Source organism: Rhinolophus ferrumequinum, chromosome 25 (genome assembly GCF_004115265.2).
Source record: "Rhinolophus ferrumequinum isolate MPI-CBG mRhiFer1 chromosome 25, mRhiFer1_v1.p, whole genome shotgun sequence".
NCBI lineage: Eukaryota > Metazoa > Chordata > Mammalia > Chiroptera > Rhinolophidae > Rhinolophus > Rhinolophus ferrumequinum.
The window spans coordinates 7303276-7324656 of record NC_046308.1 but is presented as its reverse complement, the minus strand read 5'-3'; the positions used below and the strand labels follow the sequence as shown (position 1 = coordinate 7324656).

Genomic DNA, 21381 nt, shown 5'->3' with positions numbered 1-21381 from the left:
GAAGCCGTTCTGGCCCTGTTTCTCCACTCAACACATGGCCGGCCTTTCGCTCAGGCTTATTTTGGTCACGTGCTGTTGGTCAGGTGCTGCCAGTCACGAGCTTTCCTCCTGGCCCTTCTTCTAGGGGTGTCTCCACCTCCCGGAGCCGTGCTGGTGTTACATTCTCTGCCCCTGGAGTTCCCACTGGCTATGGCCTTCGCAGAGCAGCTGCTGTCCTGGAAGTCAGAGGACGGCGAAGGGAGATCTGAAGATGAGCCTGACACCGTCCCCGCACCTGTCCTCCTGCAAGTGGTGGAGCTGCTGGGTGAGGCTTACCCTCCCTCGGGATCAGGGGCCCTGGGGGTGAGGGAGGAGCTTGTCCTGCAGCTATTTGTGCCTGTTTCTTCATCTGTGAGATGGGGTGAATCGTGTAATGTCTGTCTCCCAGGGGTGCTCTGAGGCTTGAATCTGTTAAAGTGCTTAAAACAGTGCCTGACGCAGAATAAACGCCGTGTGAGTGATGGCTGCTGTCACTGCTTTCTGTTTGCCTCAGGAAACTTCCTGTGGACCACGGACATGGCAGCCTGCGTGAAGGAGCTCGTTTTCCATCTCCTAGCAGAGCTGCTGCGCACGGTGCACGGCCTGGAGCAGAGGAAGCGCCCTGCTGGCCTGTCCTCACCCATCGCCCTCCAGCTGAACCCCTGTCTGGCGGTGCTGATGGCCCTGCAGTCAGAGCTCCACAAGCTGTACGACGAGGAGACCCAGAGCTGGGTCTCAGGCAGCACCTGCGGGGGCTCGGGCACAGTGGCGGCCCCCGACCAGGGCAGGTTCTCGACGTATTTTCACGCACTCATGGAAGGTTGCCTGGCGGTGGCCGAAGTGACCCTGCCTACCAACATGAGTGTCACGGCCAGCGGGGTGACCTCATCGACTGCCCCGAACCTCAGTGACTCGTCCTCCTCCTCGTCGTCCTCCCCAGGCCAGACACCGCAGAGCCCCAGCCTCCTATCCAAGAGGAAGAAAGTCAAGATGAAGCGGGAAAAGGCCTCCTCCTCTGGGAAGCGCCAGGCCTCCCGCTCCGCGGACTCAGACCCCGCCATGCTCAGCATCGGGGGCAGCAAGCCCGAGGACATGCTGTGGTTCCATCGGGCCCTTACCTTGCTCATCATCCTCCGGCACCTCACCAGGAAGGACCCGCAGGGGCTGGGCGTGACGAGCGACGCCATCGCCGACGCCTGCCAGGCCCTGGTCGGCCCCACTGCCCACAGCCGCTTGCTGGTGATCTCCGGAATCCCCACCCACCTGGACGAGGGCATCGTCAGAGGTGCCATCCGCAAGGCCTGCAACGCCCATGGCGGGGTCTTCAAGGACGAGATCTACATTCCCCTGCAGGACGAGGACCCCAAGAAGCCCAAAGACAAGGCCGAGGGCAGTGATGGGAAAGCCGAGCCTGAGAAGACCCTGGGCTTTCCCAGCACAGACAGTTTGGAGGTCAGCACGTCCAGCAGCCTGACCCCCGCCATGAGCGTCAGTGCGTCCGCCTCCACCAGCCAGGCCTCCATCTGCAGCTCCCAGGGCATCTCGCAGACGGTCAGCGACCTCTCTGTGGACCCACTGCCCGCAGGCCTCGAGCTGCCCATCCCTCCTGGCTTGTTAGAGCCCCACGTGGTGTCCAGCCAGGAGAGCCTGGACATCTCTCTGTGCAGCACCGGCAGCCTGGGCAGCCTGGGGAGCCTGGGGGAGCCGCTGGACAACGCAGAGACGGCCTCGGTGTCAGACGTGGGCTCCATGTACACAGCCACGTCCCTGGACAACCAGCCGCTCGCAGCGCGCCCCATCAAAGGCTTCGCAGTCGTGGAGGTAACAGTGCTCACGCCTCGGCAACCATGGCACCCATGAGCACTTGGAATCCCCAGACCTTGTTAAGCCTTTCCATCTTATTTCCCAGGGATTGCCTACTAGGTGACACTGGGGCACATGGGGGCTCCTCGAGGCAGCTCCTGGAAACAGCAGTGATTTGTTCTGCTGAGTGTCTGTGTTTGGGGTCACGGCTCTAAGAGAGCTGTGCAGTCTGATGTCACGGGTCAGTGCAGTTCATCGCTGCATGTGGGAGGCAGGCAGAGGGGCTCGGGGGCTGCCTTCCTGATGCACCCTGTCAAGTGTGTTCCAACTCAGGCCGCACCGACGTATTTCTGAGGGGCCTTGGGTTGCCACACACGTCGGCATCGCACGAGGGATCTTCACTGAGCAGTGAGAACAGGCTCTTGCCATGCTCTTCCAAGTGATTCTGAGTTTCAGATGCGGGATGGGTAGCCGGGTCGCATTTCACTGCAAGACCCCGTCTGCTTCTTGCGCCTCCTGGTTTAGCAGTCCTGCTTCCTGTGTCTCCCTGTGCCCTTCTGTAATGCGAGTCAGGCTCAGAGTAAAACCTGTCCTCCGTCATTGGGTGTGGGGGGGGCATCCCTGGGAAGAGCGCTGGCCTTGCTGTCTCCCCGGTGGGCTCTGAAAGGGGGCTCAAGGGTCCAGCGGTCCAGCTCCTCCCTAGAATCGCTTCTTTAACAAGCCGCCTTTTTCCTGGGGACCTTCTCTGAGCCCAGCCTGGACTCAGCCCCCTGAGCTTCCGAATAAAGCCACAGACCTGGCCAGAGCTTAGCGACATTTCCAGTTGCGTTGTTCCCTGACGGTTACCACTGTTGGTCTGTGGGAGAGGCTTTGCCAGAGGCCTGTTCGTCCAACAAAATGCTCAAGATGAGCGCGTTCCAGGGGAAGGCAGGAAGGCTGGAAGGCTCACTCCTGTGGAAGGGGTGGCCACTCTCTACTCCAATCCTGACCCTTTTCTCTGTTCACACAGATACGATCCCGAGCCAAAATCGAGAAAATTCGAGCAAGTTTATTTAACAATAATGACTTGATTGGTTTGTCAAGTTTGGATGGTGAAGATGAATTGATGGAGATGTCAACGGAAGAGATTCTCACTGTGTCTGTAGTAAATCAGAGTTTGTTTGATACTCAGGGGAGCCCAGGGTTAGAAGATTATTTCAATGATAAGTCAATTAAAGGTGAGTCATGGGTTTTTTAAATTAATACTTTTTTGAGCAGTTTTAAATTTATAGGGAAAAACGGAACGAAAATCATTTCCCTCTCCATTCCCAATTTCCCCTGTTTTTAACATAGAGGAACTCTGGGGACACTGCTGGGGTTGCAGATTTAAGAAATGATTTGGGGGTGTTGGGAAGATGGGACAAGTGTGTTCCAACTTGGGACAAGAGGTTCATTGCTTGGCTAAGGGAAAATGCATTATATGCCTCTTCTTATGATGTAGAGAAAGCACTCCTACACTGTCCCAGCTATCACAGCTTGGAAGACCATGGGTAGCCCCTGCCACAGGCCGCTGTGTGCCACCCAGCCCAGGGACCACCAGGAATGGCTCTGCCACGGTCTGCTTCAGACTTGAATGTGGGCTTGCATTCAAGTCATGCTTTTCTTTTTGTCCAGCCAGGCTTCCCCTTGTTCGAGTTCAAGTGCATTTCTTCTGTTTGTCCTGTGGTGCTAAAATGTATCAAGTACATTGCTGGTAGTCACTTGGTCATATGCTTGCGGACAGTGAATGGCCTACCTTTTAAAACTAATTCTTGGAGAAGAAACAGTTCCAGCTCCATTTTCACAAAGTCCCACTTTGTCATTCTGATGGCTTTTACGTGGGTGGACCCTGTCTCGCTTCCCCACATCTTTTGTTACGATGCTGAGGGTTCATCCAGGACCCCAGCTCTACCAAGGCTCCCCCAGAGCGAATCTAGCAGAAGATCCCACCTCAAGCCAGGCGCTCGCCCCAAGCTTCACTTCAGAAGCAGTGGCAATTTTTCTTTTTTCTTCTTATAACTACAGTTCTCTATGTTGTCATTTTTATTATGCACTAGTCTTTTTTTTTTATCCCTGTTCCTTTTTCTATATCTTTGGTCTTGTTTGACATTTCATAATAGATTGCGTTTTTCTTTTATGTTTTCCAAGTACAAAAATGTTGAGTATAAGTTTTGTTGTTTCAAATTTTTACTCACCAATCATAAAATTTTGAAATGTTTCCTCAGTGCTGGGACCAGAGTGAGGTGAGGCCGTGGGCACAGAATGTAATGGGGCTCCAAAAAACTCAATGATCTGGATGAATAATATTTTAAGGCAAGATTTCTAAAAGTCAAAATTAATGCAAAATAACCATGATGAACAAAATACTAAAATTGTAAATAAAGGCAAAATCAGTGTTACTGATTTTTCCTTTTGCATCCAGCTTTCATATGGCTCGGCACAGCAGTGTTAATGTTTTGCTCATCATGGGTTGTTGTGTATTAATTTTGATTTCTTTTTTTTAATACTGGTTTAGATATATGCCTTTGTCACTGAGTTTTTGGCAGTCTTCTGCCTCAGGGGCCTGCCTTGCTGTCCTCACCCTGCTCTTGGGCTCTGTTCCCTTGTCAGTGTTTTGTTTTGTTTTTTCTTTTGCCCCCTCAGTTCTCAGCTGCCCACGTGGGGATGAATAGTGTAAGGTCTGTGCGAAACCTAAAATCCTTTTCTGCCATAATTAATGCCTTCCCAGTCTTTTCATACTTTGAATTTATTCGAGTTCCTGATTCTATTAGAGGCAAACCTTCCACATAAGGTACTCCGTCTTGTGGTAGCGTGTTTGCCATGTTACTGCCGCGAGAGTCCTAAGTTGTGGTTCTGCTGGGTCAGCTCTTAGGGTTCGGCCACCTCTTCTGCACACCTGTCCCCCCACCCTCAGCCTAGGTGTCTGCGTGGCATTTGTGCTGTAGTTCCCACAGCTGGGGTGTGTGGGACCCCCAGAGAGAGAAAGGAGAACAGGCAGGAAGGAGAAGTCAGCTCGTAAGTTGGGGCTGTCGGCCATGAGAGGCGTCAGATGGGTTCCTGACAGGCCCGCTAGGAAAGGTGAGAGCGCCTCCCGGAGCACTTGTTTGGGGATAAATAAAGAAATAATTTTTTTTTTCATGCTGGTGGAGTTTTCTTGGATCTGAGAAATCTTTTTCCACCTGCTCGTTGTGTCAGTTTTGAAACATGTTCTCTAATAGTATAATAACTATTTAACAACTTGTGCTTTGCACTAAAAATACTGGCAAGCTTTGTATCCTTTTGTTCCTTTGGGACCATCCACCACAAATGTGTTATGTAAGTCACGGTAGGTTCCTCTGCCATGAGAAACAGACCCAAGAGTTCAGTGTCTCGAACCCAGTGGCAGTTTATTTCTCGTTCGTGTGAGAGTCCAGGGTGAGCGTCAAGGTCTGCCATCCCAGGGGCCTTGTCATTTCCATGCAGCCAGTGGAGGGCACGAGCACAGAGGAGAGCAGCCTGGCCCAGGAGGGGCTCATGTCCCATGTCACAGGGCCACACCTTACAGCAAAGAAGGCTGGACTGTAACAGAGGTGTGTGCTTCAAAGGGGGAGAGCAGGTTTTGGTGGACAGCTCATCGTCGCTGCTGTTACCCGCTTTTAAAAATGAATTATTTATGAGAAATAAAAGCTGCAGGGCTTAGCCTGGCACCGCATGCTCATGCCCTCCTCCGTCTGTAACAGGTGAGAAGCTGGTGCCTGGGGCCAGAGAGGTGCTGACGGAGATATTTAAGAGTTGCGCCCACTCAGAGCAGATGCTGAGCCTGACACCAGCAAAGCCCATCAAAGTGTCTGACATTTATCTTAGCAAAGAGCAGATCAACTCCCAGACGCCAGGCAACCTCCTCCACCTCTTCTTCACCAATGTCCGGCCTCCAAAGAAGGTGCTGGAGGACCAGCTCACTCAGGTAGCCGCCCCTCCCCACCATGCCTGTGCTGGGCCCCCGGTGTGCCTCGGGGGCAGCCTGAGGACCGTCCCCCTTTGGCGCCCGCAGATCCTGAGGAAATACGGCGTGCCGAAGCCCAAGTTTGACAAGAGTAAGTACAGCAAAGCCGGGAAGGAGCAGCACCCCGTGAAGGTGGTCAGCACCAAGCGGCCCATCACCAAGCCGCCCGCCAAGGACAAAGCCGTGCTCAACAGCGTCAGGTGGGCGTCTGCGGGGCTCGGCCGGCACGCAGGGCCAGGGGCACGGGCGCGCCTCCCAGCAGGTTCCTGTGAGGCCAGACATCCAGGCTGGGCTCTGCGCGCTGCTGGGGTCCCTGCTGGGGTCCTTTCAGTCCTTGGCTCCTCAACTGAAAAGTTGATTCACAGTAAAGTCTGGACGGTGGAGGCTGGAAAGCAGACCAGGCCGAATTAATGAAACATCTAAAATGTACAGACTTGTTTCAAAATTCTAACTTCTTTTAACCACAAACAATACATAGTTATTGTAGAAAGACTATAAAATGCATATGTACGTAGTAAAAAAATGTAATTAGCCTGTGCATACCAACTACTTTTCACACTTAAATGCATTACATTGTATTTAGGCATAAGTGTTGTTTTCCTAAATTTTAAATGGCTAAACTAGTACAAAATTCAAAAGCATCTGCAGTGACAAGCTACTCCTCTTCTTAATAGCTATAGAATATTCCATGTGGATATGCATACATGTTTAATAGTATTTAGTTACGGCTTATGACTCAAATACTCCCAGCTGAAGCTGACAGCAGAGTGTTACCGAGCAGGAGTCTCCAGAGGAATTGTTCAAATGATCAGAAAAAGAAGGGGTCTTTTTGTTCATTACATATAAATGGTGTTCTTAAATCAGTACCGTCCAGCAGAATTGTCTGTGGTGATGGAACTCGGCTGTTTCTCTACCTGTGCTATCAAGACACATGTGAGCATTTGAAGGGTGGTGAGTGCAGCCAAGGAACCGAATTTGTAATTTTATTTAATTAGTTTGAACTTAGGTAGTAGCTACCTCTATCTTGTGGCTACTTTTCGGACAATATATACTTTCTAAAGTGTGTAGAAAGAATGTTGGAAACGTGTCTCTGAGATTTTTCACATTTGACAGCATCAGTTTGTCCTCAGAATTGGCTCAGTAAACTTTCCTCGGTCAGAACAAAGCTATTCTTGAACCCAGCCCTGTCTGAACCCTAAGGTGTGGTTGGGGAATATAAACTAATGCCTGTGTGAGCTCCTGCATGTCCTGTCGGGAGGCGGCGTGGCCACAAGAGCTCTGATTCTGTTGCTTTGGGCTACAGCAGGACTGCCTTAAGTGAGAAGAAGCCAACTGTGAAGCCCAAGTCCCCAGAAAAGAGCAAGCCAGACGAAAAGGACCCAGAAAAGTCACCCACCAAAAAACAAGAAGGTGAGTGAGCAACTTGGGCCTGATGAGGACTCTGGGGCTACTTCCATCCTGGAGACGGGCGGCCCACCTGGGAACCAGCCTCTTTGCTTTCCCCTGATTAGCTTGGTGCCTTTGGGCCTTAGTTTAGGCAGGAGAGGCATTGCCACAGACACTGGGGCGGTGTACCTGGCTGGATGACCATGAACTTACAAAGGTCAACAACATAGCAGCTCCAGAAATACCACACACCCAAGGTGAAGAATAGATGATTGTGACTGAAAGTAAAGATCTGACATCTGCTTAGAAATCTTCTTCCAGAAGGCTCTTTCTTACCTGGGGCATCAGAACTTTAGCCTCTGAAAAGAGCGGAGTTGGCAAAAGCTATTCTCATTGTCACAGAATTAGTCTGGAATGTTTCTGAGATTAGAGAAAGAAGGGACTGTGGGAAGAGCACTGCAGCACTTGACCAGCCTGGCAACGTGAGGTTGCAGCCCAGAGGTCAGCGGTGACGCGCGTACTTGGGCGGTGGGTGGAAATGGCCAGTTAACCGGCTCCGGGTGACAGGAGACAGGAGGCAGGTTAGATGGACTGGGCCCCGAAAGAGAGGACGGCCCAGAGCGTGTTGGGAGGCACCTCTGTGCCTGGTTCTTACCAAATTCCTACCACTGTGAATGCTTTTCCATCAGTCCCTGAGGAAAAGTATCTGACCTTGGAAGGATTTCACAAGTTTGTTGTTGACCGAGCCAAGCAAGACATCCGGAGTGTCTGGAGGGCGATTTTATCCTGTGGTTACGATCTCCACTTTGAGAGGTAAGAGGCTGGTCCGCAACCCATTTGATACGTTCTGTAAAAATTGTTTTCAGCTCCTAGATGCATCCCCAAGAAACACTTCCTGGGGAGCCATTCCATGGGCCGTTTTTAATGCCTACTGAGTTGCTTTCTCATTTTTCATAATTGTTAAACTGGGTTTTCTAACCCACTTGAAGAAAACCCTGTTGTAAACAACAGAAATGCATGTTTTCACAGTTCTGGAGGCTGCAAGTCCAAGATCAGGGTGTCAGCAGGTTTGGTTTCTCCTGAGGCCTCTCCTTGGCTTGCAGGTGGCTGCCTTGCCACTGTGTTCTCACATGGCCTTTTCTCTCTGCAGGTGCGTCCCTGGGGTCTCTCCCTCTTCCTGTAAGGACATGAGTCCTGTTGGTTCAGGACCCGTCCTATGACCGCACTTAACCTGAATGACCTCTTTACAGGCCGTCTCCAAATACAGTCACCTTGGGCTTCAACATATGAATAGGGGACGGGTGGTGACAGACACCTTTCGGTCCCTCATGGGGACGATTTCTTATTCCAAAGAGCCTTTCTTCCTGGGAGTTTTTATTGCCCTCTGTCCCTCCCAGGCAGAGAGGTCACTGCTCACCAAGTCTCCAGGACCAAACAAATTGGTTTCCCCTTTTAGCTGTAACTGAACCCTAAGCAGGCAAGGTATTTGCCAACCAAAGGCAGCCCCCCTGCCCTCTCCCTCTGGCTCCTCACCCGCAGGCCCGCACCCCGTCACCCACAGCAAGGCACCGGGCCGCAGAGAAGGAATGGCTGCCAGAAGCAGGCTTTTGCGAAAGTCCGTTTGTAGAGTTGAGAAATTGTTCACTGCTTGGCCACCAGTGTTTTGTACCTTCCTTGAGGGCTTAGAGCCGATCTCTGGGTGGCCCTGGGCGTCATGGAAGCAGCAGCAAGCTTTCTGACTTGCTGTAGAAACCAGTGAAACTGATGAGTTTGGGGCTTTTGTTGAAAGTAGAATGACCCATTTTGGACTAGAAACTATACTCTAAGTGGGAAGGGAACAAACTGGACCGCAAACTAATTCCAAAGTGACACATTTGTTATAGCTGGAAGGGCTTGTTCCTGTACGTCATGGGGCCACGGTGACGTCCTGACACCTTCTTCCCTTTTGACCAGACTGGTCTCAGGGCATAAAATGAGATAAAAGCACCTGTGCCCACCTGTCTGCCTGCCTTTCTGGGTCCAGTGGCTTAATGTTTGTGGAATAGGGACATGTACACGCTACAAACACGAAGGAGGTCCTGTGACTCTGCCCAGGGGTCATCACTGTGACGTTTAGTAAACGTCTGTCCCAACATTTTTCTGGCGGTCGGTGTTTTCAGGACTATGGCAGGTGGGGCCAGACGAGACATACTGTTCTGCTGTCTGCCTTTTTCTTCTTCCACATCATCCAGTATTGTTCCACCAGATATTTTAAGGGCCGCCTCGTGGGCCATTGTTAGGGCGTGGTGGGGTTTGTTCATCAGGGTTGTGTCTACTGTAGCTGCGGTGAGCAGGCCGGCAGTGACAGCCTCATACACACCTGGACCTGTTTAGTCGAATATCTCTGTGGGTGGGCCCTGGAAGGGATCGCTTGGGAAGGGTAATGGCTTCAGCAGCACCAAGCTGGCACCTGCCGTGCCCTTTCATGTGCGGGCACCGTGCTGTGTGCGTCAGGCGTCCTGTCAGTGAGTTCCCGTGACAGCACGTGAGGCCGTGCTGTGGCTAACTCCATTGTAGGTGAAGAAACTGAGGCTCCAAACGTAGGCGTGCTGTGTGGCCGGGTCACTGTGGGAAGCCTGGATTCCACCCGAGGACTCCCAAGCCCCATCCTTCGCCGTAATGCCCACTGCCCACAGGCAAGAGGGAGGCACGTGCGCGTGCGTGTCGCCAAACCCCCGCCCCCGCCAGCCTGGCCAGCTTGGGCTTCCCCCTCATGTCAGCACCTTGGTCGCGCTCCAGAAAACCACTTGAGAGGCAGGGCCATCCTTGAAACGTCCTCCGGGAGCTGGACGTGGCCCCAGCGGAGTCCGGCAGGCCCCAGTGTCCCCCCACCTTGCCCTGTGCCCCCCCAGGTGTGCCTGCATTGATGTCCGACATGCACACAAGGCCTCAAGGAAGTGGACCCTGGAGATGGACGTGGCGCTCGTGCAGTACGTCAACCGGCTGTGCCGCCACCTGGCCATCACGCCCGCGCGACTGCATCCCCACGAGGTGTACCTGGACCCCGCGGACGCCACCGACCCCAGAGTGGCCTGTCTCTTGAGTAGGTGACCCCGGGGGAATGCCCTGTCGGGACCCCCCCATGACAGTACCACGAACACACACACAAAGAGGTCGTTGTGAGTCCACCCCTGGAATGACTCTTGTCACGACACGTTGGCAAATGGCCCCTGGGCTTGTTTCTGTGCCTGTCCCCACGTGTACCCCAGGCTACTGCTTCGCCTGTGCAGCACTCAGCCACGTGTCTGGAGCCCTCGCTGTCCCCTGGACACTGGGAAGGGAATCGTGGGCAGGAGACTGTCCCACCTCTCACAGCTGGAGAGGAGACAGACGAAGGCAAACAAGTAAAGGATACTGCCGGTGTCCCAACTGCCTGGTTTTGATACGTGATGTCACATTGGGGGAAGCTGAGGAAAGGTCCTCAGGACTCTGCACTGTTGTTGCAACTTCCTATAAGTCTGTAATTATTTCAAAACTAAAAGTTCAAAATAATGCAGTACGCAGGCCTGGCCCGGCCCCAAAGGTGGGCTGAGGGGCCGGGGTTCCCCGAGAGCCAGGGTCTCCCACTGGCCCGCCTGGGCCTTGCCCTTTGTCTCGGGCACTTTGGGGGCCCGCTCATCACGAACAGTGTGTCTGGGGCCCGGGGCTAAAACCCCCTGCAGGAGCCTCCCGGTCCCCCTTGAATGTCCCCGCTCCTGGCCGCCCTCCCCGGGGTGGCGAGCCCTGCGTGTTCACACATGGAGCCCCAGCCTGACGCTCCCGTGCCCCTCGTGCCCCACAGACGTGCCCAGTGAGAGCCTGCGCCTGCGCTTCGCGCTGCTCCAGTCCCTGAACACCACGCTGGAGACCTTCTTCCTGCCCCTGGTGGAGCTGCGCCAGACGCCTGTGTACGCCCACAGCATCGCCTCCCTGCTGAAGGAGGCCAAAGGTCAGTGCCCGGGCCCCCAGGCCCTCGCCTGGGCTGTCACCCCCGACACCGCCCGCCCCACAGCGACGTGCAGCAGCTCACCCAGGACCGGTCGCGTTAACTATGCTCTGGAAACTTAAAGTGTTCGGATTACTTAGAAATGGGAAGTGAAAGCTCTGACTCTGTCTGCCCCCTACATTTCTGCATCCCAGAGATGACCATTAACAGAAGAGTATCTGCCCTTCTAGACGTTTCTGTTCACGTACAAGTAGACACACACACACACACACACACACACACTTTTTCCTAATCAAAAATGGGTATCATACATTCTGCTCAGCAACTCCCTTTTCCATTTGGTGACCTGCTCCAGAGACTCTGCTGACGCACACACGAGCCCCTTGCACACACACGTCCCCCTCGCACACACACGAGCCCCTCGCACACACGAGCCCCTTGCACACACACGAACCCCTCACACACGTTCCCCTCGCACACAGGCGTGCCCCTTGGACACACATGTTCCCCTTGCCTACAGTCCACGGTGGAGGTGCCCGTAGTTTATTTATGGCCTGTTCTCTATTGACAGACACTTGGATAGTTTTTATTTTTTGCTGTTTCGGAAAATGCTATAGCCAACCTTCTTGTCCTTTGTGCATTTGGGTTTGTATTTCTGCCAGTTGGGTCTCCAAGGCATGACAGTCCAGGGGTTTGTGCATTAACATGGGTAGATGCTAGATGGGATGCGAGCGCCCCCTCCAGGGCATCCCAGAAGGGAGTGGACAGACCCAGAGGGGACAGCATGGCTTCAGCCGGGCCTCGGGTGACCAGGAAGCAGCCCCATCCCAGCCTGTCTCCCACATTCCTCCCTACAGGTCTCATCTTCTACGACACAAAGGTGACCGTAATGAATCGGGTGCTGAACGCCACCGTGCAGAGGACAGCTGACCACGCGGCACCTGAGATCACTTTGGACCCCCTGGAAATCGTGGGAGGTACGACCAGCTACACAGATCAGAGGTTCAGGTAGTGGCTTGAACAGACTAGTTTGTTTCTCGCACATAAAAGAAGCCGTGAGAAGAAGGGAGTCCGGGGCTGCTGTGACCATTCCTCATTCATCTGGCTGTTTCTGTCATTCTGCTCCAGTGTCCCAGTGTGTGGCTTCCACCCTCAGCATCCACCAGGAGCTCTGTACTTGAGGCGGCAGGAGGAAGGGGAAGGCCTTTCCTTTCCATCTCCTTGAAGAACTCGGCCCCGTGGCCACACCTAAATGCAGGGGAGGGTGGGACGTGTAGACTTTATTCTGGTTGGCCATGGACCTGCTAAAACCGGCGTTGTGGCACCAAAGAAAGGGGAAGGGTGAACACTGGGGAGGCAGCCAGGACTCTCGGCCACAGCCCATAAACAGACAAACTAGGAAGGACACAGGTGGAGCAGCTGAGAGGGGCCTGGGTGGGGGAGGGCCTCCCCAGGAGACAAACGAGGGACAGAGGGCTGACCACTGAGAGAACGGCACCACGTGGCCAAGGCATGAAAGATGTGAAGATGTTCCCAGAGCAGAGTGAATGCTGGACAAGGGGACAGGCTGAGGGCCGAGAAGCGGGCAGAGGCCTGGCAAGACGTTTGTCCTGTGCGGTGAGCGCCGAAGGCTGCCACGGGGAGGTTTCATGAGTTCCTCTCTCTCTTTCCAGGGGAGATCAGAGCTTCTGAAAACTCCTACTTCTGCCAGGCTGCCAGGCAGCTGGCCTCGGTGCCGTCATCTCAGCTTTGTGTCAAACTGGCAAGTGGCGGCGACCCCACCTATGCCTTCAACATCCGCTTCACGGGGGAGGAGGTCCATGGCACCAGTAAGTGCAGCCACGCCAGGCCCTCACCCGGCCAGTCTGGGGTGGATGGAGGCTGTGTTTACAATGTCAAAATTCCTGCTGTTATTTTTAGCCTAAACTGCCCCAGCGCTCCCCCATAAGCAAGCGCAAAGGCCACGGCCTCATTACCTTCGGCAGAAGCCAGGGCTGCCCCGGGGGGACCATCCTGTCCAGCCTCCTCAGATCCTGCCCCCAGGGGAACTGTGTCGGCCTGGTGTTGTCCCAGCTCGGGGACAACAGCCCTGGTCAGTGTGGAGTGGTCTTCTGCTCCGTGGACCCGGGAGGGGCGCCTCAGTGCAGACTGGCTTCTTCCACGGGAAGACCTCTGGCTGAGAGGTTGGTTGGGCTAAAAGCTGGTACTTGGCCCATGAGTGAGAGGCAGGGTGTTGGGGAGACCTTGATGGAAATGGCACCATCTGTCATTTCACATTGTAGGGATGAGGAAAAGCAGCTCAGAAAATTCTCCCTCACGGTCCTTGTGGTCAGTTTTATCCCCAGACATTCAGAAACTGTGTCCGACTCTGGGTGGGGGAAGAAACCCATTTCTTCAGCTGGGTGCCCTGGGGAGGCTGTTGGGGCAGCTTCACCTCCCATCCCCACTGTGATCCGGGGAACACAGTTCCAGCAGCAGCGGCGCTGTGTGTCCTCTGCACACCCCACCCCGTTCTCTGAGACCAGGGCCCAGAATGTTCCAGGCCCCTGCGCAACAGCCCACACTCCTCATAGCACCGAACGTCACAAGGTTCCACTTTATAGATAGGCAAAGTTAAGTAGCTTCCTGCAGGTCAGACAGCTAGCTGGGGTTCCAGCCCAGGTCTGTCTGATTCCAAAGCCCAGCGCTTGGCGGCTTCAGCCGGCAGAAATGTCCTGCCGCTCCACAGAAGCTGGGTGAGGGCCAGGCCCTGACATCTGTCCCCAAGCAAGTCCTTCAAGCAGTGTGCGTGCATAGCTGTTCTCGGGGCTTCCTGACCTTGGCACTGACAGTGGACCAGGGAAGGGCAGAGGAGGCCCAGCCACTGATAGGAGTTTGGCAGGAAAACCAAAGGCACCTTCGGATCGGCAGCAGTGGGAAAGCTGATAGCCCGTCCCTTCGCATGTACTCACGCACCTGTCCATTCACCTCTGAGTTCACTGAGCACCTGGCCTTGTGGGGAGGCAGTGCTGAGGAAACAGGTGCCCTGCTCTGGGCGCAGCCCGCGAGACAGACATGGCTCACGCCCACAACTCAGTGTAAGCTCGCAGCCGTGAGAGCTGCCTCACGTAGGGTCTGCATTTGATCTCTAGCCTGTGAGGTTGGAACAATTCCTGTCCCGATTTGATAAGAGTGACTGAGGCTGGCTCAGGGAATGAAGTGATTCTCAGGGGTTTCCCCCCTTGTAAGTGGCACAGCAGGATTCAACCCCCGGTCTCCCAGCCCTTGGACGAGTTTTCTTCCCATGGCTCCGCAGCTGCAGTCAGGCTGGCAAAGGAGCTGGTGTTCCAGGTGGGGACGGCGCCTGTGGGCAGGGGAGGCTGCGGAGTCCCACGCTGATGCGTGTCCATCTGTCCCGCAGGCGGCTCCTTCCGCCACTTCCTGTGGCAGGTGTGCAAAGAGCTGCAGAGCTCCTCCCTGTCCCTCCTCCTGCTGTGCCCCAGCTCAGCTGTCAACAAGAACAAGGTAAGACGCCCGCCCGCCCGCCCGAGGCCTGGGCGCCGAGGGTCGCAGTGCAGGCCCTGGTCAGCGCTGTGCCCTTTCCCAAGCCCTCCTGCCCCGGCTGGGCCGGGTCTGGGCACAGGTTCCCACGTCGGTCACCTGAGCTCTGCCTCCACTTCCAGGGCAAGTACATCCTGACCCCCAGCCCCATCACCTGTGGGGAGGAGCAGCTGCTGCACTTCCTGGGCCAGCTGCTGGGGATTGCCATTCGAGCCGACGTCCCTCTTCCCCTGGACCTCCTGCCCTCCTTCTGGAAGACGCTGGTGGGGGAGCCCCTGGACCCTGACCTAGACCTGCAGGAAGCAGACATCCTCACGTACAATTATGTCAAGAAATTTGAGAGTGTAAGTGAAAAGCACCTTTCTTCTAGGGGACAGCAGGGCCCGGGAACAGGGCCCCTGGGACCCTTATTGCCGCCTCCGTGGCCTGGGCCACCTGAGCCTCCACCTGAAGACTGGCTGGGATCTCCCAGAGAACATTAGGGAACGTAAGCCATCTCTGCCAGCAAGACTTGCTGCGTGGGGCCTCCCAGGGACAACTCAGCGAGCAGAGGTGTTGGGGTGGGACATGCTAGCAGCAGACCCAGTTTCCCTTTAAAGAGCTGTTTCAGGGCCTTGTCAAGAGCACAGATCAGTTCTTAGGGATCCCCTGAGATTGGCCAGGAGCGGTGGTAGGATGCAGCGGCACCCACACAGACAGCAAGCCCGCAGCAGTCTGACCCCCCCCCCCCCCCCCCCCCCCCCCCCCGCACGCACACACCAGCCCCGCTGCAGAGGGATGCGGGCAGGGCCCAGGCTGCAGCTCGGCCTGTGGGAGCTGCTCGGCTCTGTCCATTGGTTCCCGTCATGCCGCCTGCCATGGGCCAGGCTCTGGGCTCACAGCCCGTCCTCAGGCAGCTCCCACGCTGCGCTCCGTTTTTACAGCCTCATGCTGGGGGCTGTATTCAAAGTCCTCGTGACAGGACCAGGAGGGAAGTGAGGCTCAGCGGGGGGGGAGCTGGCTGGGAGCAGAGCCCCCAGTGGGGCCCAGGTCTGTCCAGCTGGAAAGCCCGTGCTTTGGGGCACCACGCGTTCTCCACGGCTTAGGGACTGTCCCGGCAGAGCGTGGAGGTGGCCTCTGACGCAGCCCCTCCCCCTTGAGGCCAACTGCCTTTCCTCACGCGGGAGCCACTTGGTGTCTGAGGCCTGGTCGAGGCTGCTCTCCAGGGGACCTCAGCTGAAGGTCATCAGCTGATTGCGCCTCCATTGATGGCCTCTCTGAGGGGCCTCATAGTTGGGCTCTCTGTAAGTTGTCCCCTTCGCTGCCACTTGAGGGCAGACTGTGCAAGGGAGCAGCAAGCCGAGACACCTGCTAGCAGTTGGCTTCTCAGCAGAAACCGCTGACGACGCCTTGTCGAAAGGGTCAAAGCAGAATGTTGCCGTGGGCTGGGATTTGCGTGCCTTCCAGCCACTGCTCTGAGAAGTCGTCCGGGGCCATGGGTGGCAGCACGGGCCTGGGGCAGGCAGGGGATGTAAGACGGTGTCCAGGCAGATAGTCCAGCCAAGGCTCCTGTCTGAAGGGGATAGGCAAAGCCAGAGAGAGTACTGGAACACCAGAACTACAGGGGGCGGGGCAGGGGGGCAGCACATGATCCAGGAAGCACCGCTCTGAACTTGTCAGGGGTGCCTGTAGCCTTCACCGTGGCAGGGAGGTTACCGCTAAGGACGTATATATGCTCGGACCCTAACTCCCACCTTCACCATCCCAGAGCTGCAGGCTTATTCATTCTCCTTGGGGTCAGATCCCGCAATCTCTACAAGCCCAGCATGCACGTCAGTTACTTTCGGACCCTATTTTTTGGTGTTCCAAATGGTAGAGCGGGTAGCCCATATATCTTCCACAGATGGAACTAAGTCAGGGCTCTCTGCTGGCAAGTGACCAAAAGCCCAGCTCAGACCAGCTTAGGGCAATTTTTAAAAAATACTTTCCTCTTAAAACCAAATGTACAGATATAGCTTGGGCTTCAGGCAGGGCTAAATCTAGGTGCTCAAAGGATCGCATCAGTAATCGGTCTCAGGATGGCCCCCAGGAGGACAAGGTGCACCATCTTACCGCCGGGCCCACACCAGTGAAAGAGGCTCCTGCTTCCAAACAGTAACAGGAAAATCCCTGCCACTGGGATCTCGGCAGCTCACGCCCAGGCCTGCAGTGTGGGCTGGCTCTGATGGGCCAGGCCGTGCCATGTGCGCATTCGTGATGGCCGAGGGTAGCCTCCACCCAAACCAGGCCTGGCGGTTGCCCGGCTGGAGGTCTGGATTCCGTCTTGCAGAGCGGGAGCGGGCCAGGCACTTAGCCCCTCTGTCTGCCCTTCAGATCAACGATGAGACCGAGCTGGAGGCCCTGTGCGCCGAGATCACCTCCCAGCACCTGGCCACTGAGAGCCCTGACAGCCCCAACAAGCCCTGCTGCAGGTTCACCTACCTGACCATGACAGGCGAGGAGGTGGAGCTGTGCAGCCGCGGCCGGCACATCCCTGTGGCGTGAGTATGTGTGCATGGGGAGGGGACTGACCCAGCTGGTGCCTGGACTTGGGCAGCAGCACAAGGGGCCAGGTCAGGTGACAGGTGGCCTTCACCAGTGGGGGGGACAGGAGGCAGGACGCTGGGCACCGAGAAAGACGGGGGGGGCTGTCTTCCGCGGAAGACTTTATTAGGACACCAGCTCTGGGGTAGGTGACACCCAGGCAGGAGAGGGATGCCCTGAGCTCCCAGAACTGGGCAATCTGGGTAACGGCACCGAGGAGCAACCCCTCGTCTCCTCCCTCACCTGTGTGGCCCTGGGCCCCCAGGTGGGAGAACAAGGACATCTACGCGGCAGCCATCCGGAGCCTGCGGCTGCGGGAGCTGCAGAATGACGAGTGTGTGACGGCAGTGCGGGCCGGCCTGGGCTCCATCATCCCCCTGCAGCTGCTCACCACGCTCAGCCCGCTGGAGATGGAGCTGCGCACATGCGGCCTCCCTTACATCAGCCTCGAGTTCCTGAAGGTCAGTGGCCCGTCAGAACACTTCCTGTCCCAACTCGCCTGCCTCCACGCCCCGGCCTTAAGCCAGCATCCCAAGGGGAAGGCCGTTCTTGCCACGATGCCTCCACGCCTCAGCCTGACCTGCTCTTGCCCTTGCCAGCTGGGACACCTTGGCCCAGTGACTTTACGTCTAGTGGGAACGGTGATGGGACCTGCCCAGTGGGGTCAGTGGTACCGTTCACAGAACCCCTGTTGCCAAGGACACAAGTCACACAAACCGACGCTGTTACAGTTACCTTTGCGGTCATGGCCATCATCGTAACAGCCCCGTGTCCTGCAGCCATCATTCCCCTGCTGCACCCTGTCCCGCGATTGGCCCGACCTGGGGAGGCCCTGGGTGAGCAGCGGCCTGGGCCTGCTCACGCCGGGGCCCTTTCTTCCCTAGGCCCACACCATGTACCAGGTGGGGCTGATGGAGACAGACCAGCACATTGAGTTCTTCTGGGGGGCACTGGAGATGTTCGCCCAGGAGGAGCTGTGCAAGTTCATCAAGTTTGCGTGCAACCAGGAACGCATCCCGTTCACCTGCCCCTGCAAAGATGGGGGCCCCGACACAGCCCATGTGCCCCCGTATCCCATGAAGATCGCGCCCCCAGATGGCACAGCAGGTACTGCCCTCCCCTGGTCATGTCCCAAGTGGGGACACACAGGCCCTTCTCTGTTTGGAGCTGGGCCCTGCATGAGGGAGGGACAATGGCCCAGGGACCCCAAACACCAAAGCCCACATGTAAATGAGGAAAAGGCCCCGGGGTCACATGCCTCCCAAACCTGACCTTCACCACCAAGTAGCAGTACAGGCCCAGTGGTGACATATCCTCTGATATTTTTAAAAGCTAGGAATGTTTTACTCTTTAAACTTTTAAATGCAGAGAAAAAAATTCAATTTAAAAAATCAAAACAGAGCCCTCTGCTGGTCAAACCAACCTGTCTACAGCTGGGCTCCCTCGCAGGGCAGCAATTTGGTGCCTGTGCTGTGCAGCAGTTGTGTGTCTGCCCTTTTCTCCTGTAGAATCTTCTGCCCCACCCCAGGCCTCTGTGCCCTCATCCTCACACCCCACGGAAGAGGCCAGCCAGGCCTCCGTGGGATCCTAGCTGAGCCACAGGCCCAGCCCTCTAACACTGGCCCTGTGTTTTTCTGGTAGGTTCCCCAGACTCACGCTACATCCGCGTGGAGACCTGCATGTTCATGATCAAGCTTCCCCAGTACTCCTCTCTGGAAATCATGCTGGAAAAACTCCGTTGTGCCATTCACTACCGTGAAGACCCCTTAAGTGGCTGAGGGGAGGGAGCGCAGAGTTAGGCTGTCACCGAGGCACCACTCTGCCAGCTCGGGAAGCCTGCCACTGCAGGCACGGCCCTCCAGGGCCCTGCGTGAGGAGTTGGCGACAGTTTGCTTTTCTGAACTTTTGTCCACGTGCCAGGGCCTCCTGGAAGACTTAACCTTTCGTACTTGTACGTTTCGTGATGGGTTGGTTCTTTTGCTACCTGTTGATGGTATGGTGGTAGGTTAGTTTAGTTCCCAGTTAGTATCTCATCTGATCTTCCTGGACATTGTCCTTTGTGGCCACTGGATTCTGTGCCCTAAGGTCCGTTGGTTCCACCTCCTCGAACCACCCAGCAGGAAGCTAGTGGTGAGATGCCGTCGGCCACACGCAGCGTGCTGTTCCTCCTGCAGAGCGCACCCCACAAACAAGCCTGTGGCCAGCCCGCCCCTCACCTCGAGCTGGAGTTTCTCCTGGACGTGGCTCCTGCAGGCCGTCTTCCATCTCGAAATGGTCGGGCCAGTTACCCAGACATGGGAGGTTTATGTGTTCATCTTCCGGCTTTCGAACCTTGTTTATGGTCTGGGGTTTCCTGAGGGAAAGCCGCAGTGGTTCTCAGTCCTCCCACCAGACAACCTTGTCTACTCTCCGTCTCTCAGGCTGGGGCCTGCTCGGGCAGTTTCCCCCAGGGCTCATTCCCCACCTTGGCTCACAGAGCCAGGCCGGGCACGTCCCTGCGTTAGACGCTGAGAGGACACTCGGAGCCAGAGGTACAGTGCCTGAGTGAGAATGTTTTTCCGAGACTGACTGAACTGCAAAGCACATGATTCAAGCCTACCTTTTGTGCTGAGAAACGGCCCTTCCTCACTGCAGCGTTTGTGATGTGCGGACACGAGGAAAGGGCCGCATGCCCATTTTAAAAAGAGCTGACTGTCTGAGGTGCTCTGCTCAACTCGGGGTCTGCTTCAGTGACTGAGACCTCCAAGTCCAGATGGAGACACAAGGGGGGTTCGTCTGCCCCTCTGGCTGGGCTCGCCCAGCATCCCCGCTGCCCCGTGTAAGTGTGTGCCAGGGCTGGGCTGCTCCAGAGCAGGCTCACCCACTGCCCCAGTGCATTTGTGCCCCAAATCGGTCTTTGTCCAGTGGTACTTTGTTCAAGAGCAGCATATGCCATCTTGTTGGACACTGTCATTTTGGGCCTTGCCAGTTCTCACAGAATCACATCGCTGTATTTATTGTATAATATTGTGAATATTGGAAGCTCTGAGTGAGTGCTGTTAGGCGGCTTTGGAGTGTGAGTGCTGGAGAGAGACGAGGACGCGCTCCCCCCTTTCTCTATGGCCCTGGCCTGTTGGAAAGACGTGTGGATTTTAGCGTTAGAGCCGTTAGCGCCCACCTCCTTCCTATTAGGAATTGCATCAAGGACCATTGTAGAAAAGATGCCCCGACCTAAGGAAAAGGTAAGCCTGGAGTAATCGTCCGGTTGCATCACTTACATTTGATGCGGGATCAGTGTCTGGAGGTGAGTGCCTGCAGTTTCCCTGCTGGAAGGAATATGGTTGGCCGCTGCCTCCTGGGGCCATAGCCCCCTTGATGGGGGTCACAGCAGGATGTAATCCTGATAAGGATCCTCTTATTTCCTTTCTGCATAATGAAAGAGCCTTTGGATTTATTAGAAGTGGTTCTTCCTCCTGTATTTTTAAATTCTTGGTCCCCTCCCCTCCTTCCCATCCCTTGAATGGACTCAGAATTCTGTCCGCTACCTCCCCAAGAGGGGTTTGGGAAGCTTCTGTTGGCTCATCACTTGATTAGATGACAGCTGTGAGTAAGATATCTGCTGCTAACATGGTTGCTTCTCCCAGAGAGCACATTGAGGTCCAGACAAATCCAAACCTTGGCCCTAAAAAATGTGTGCTGTAAAGTTACTTGATGTATATTTATTATAATTATTTATGGTTGCATTTAACAAACTTTTCATTCAATTTGATGCTATTTACACCATTGCTGTGTAAAACGAAGCTCACTACAGGACAAAAGTCACACCAATAAATAACCTTCAGCTAATTTTGATTTATCCTAAGAGTTGTGTGATCATCTACTCTTTTTTAAATTTTTAAATTTTCAAGTACAGTTGACATTCAGTATTAGTTTCAGGTATGCAGCGCAGTGGTTAGAGATTTATATAACTTATGACAGGATCACCCTGGTAAGTCTAGTACCCCACCTGACACCAAATGTAATTATTACAATATTGACTGTACTTCCTGTGCTGTACTTCGCATCCCCATGAATGTTTTTATAACTGGCAATTTGTACTTCTTAATCCCTTCACCTCTGTCACTCATCT

At 55.1% G+C, this 21381-nt stretch overlaps 1 protein-coding gene across 6 annotated transcripts in view; it reads left to right on the top strand.

The window, feature by feature from the left end:
- Positions 1-21381, top strand: part of HECTD4 (HECT domain E3 ubiquitin protein ligase 4) — a 165260-nt gene extending 143879 nt beyond the window's left edge. For 3 of the 6 annotated variants that reach the window (XM_033098455.1, XM_033098452.1, XM_033098453.1), the window contains exons 60-76: positions 125-304; positions 533-1839; positions 2831-3038; positions 5559-5782; positions 5870-6021; positions 7125-7231; positions 7897-8020; positions 10099-10289; positions 11028-11174; positions 12029-12148; positions 12845-13000; positions 14572-14675; positions 14834-15055; positions 17064-17230; positions 17539-17734; positions 18158-18380; positions 18915-19051. In XM_033098455.1, the coding sequence (XP_032954346.1) occupies positions 125-304; positions 533-1839; positions 2831-3038; positions 5559-5782; positions 5870-6021; positions 7125-7231; positions 7897-8020; positions 10099-10289; positions 11028-11174; positions 12029-12148; positions 12845-13000; positions 14572-14675; positions 14834-15055; positions 17064-17230; positions 17539-17734; positions 18158-18380; positions 18915-19051 (3965 nt within the window). Of the gene's footprint in view, positions 1-124; positions 305-532; positions 1840-2830; positions 3039-5558; positions 5783-5869; positions 6022-7124; positions 7232-7896; positions 8021-10098; positions 10290-11027; positions 11175-12028; positions 12149-12844; positions 13001-14571; positions 14676-14833; positions 15056-17063; positions 17231-17538; positions 17735-18157; positions 18381-18914 lie in introns of all 6 variants that reach the window. The other 3 variants (XM_033098456.1, XM_033098450.1, XM_033098451.1) reach the window with 2 other exon arrangements.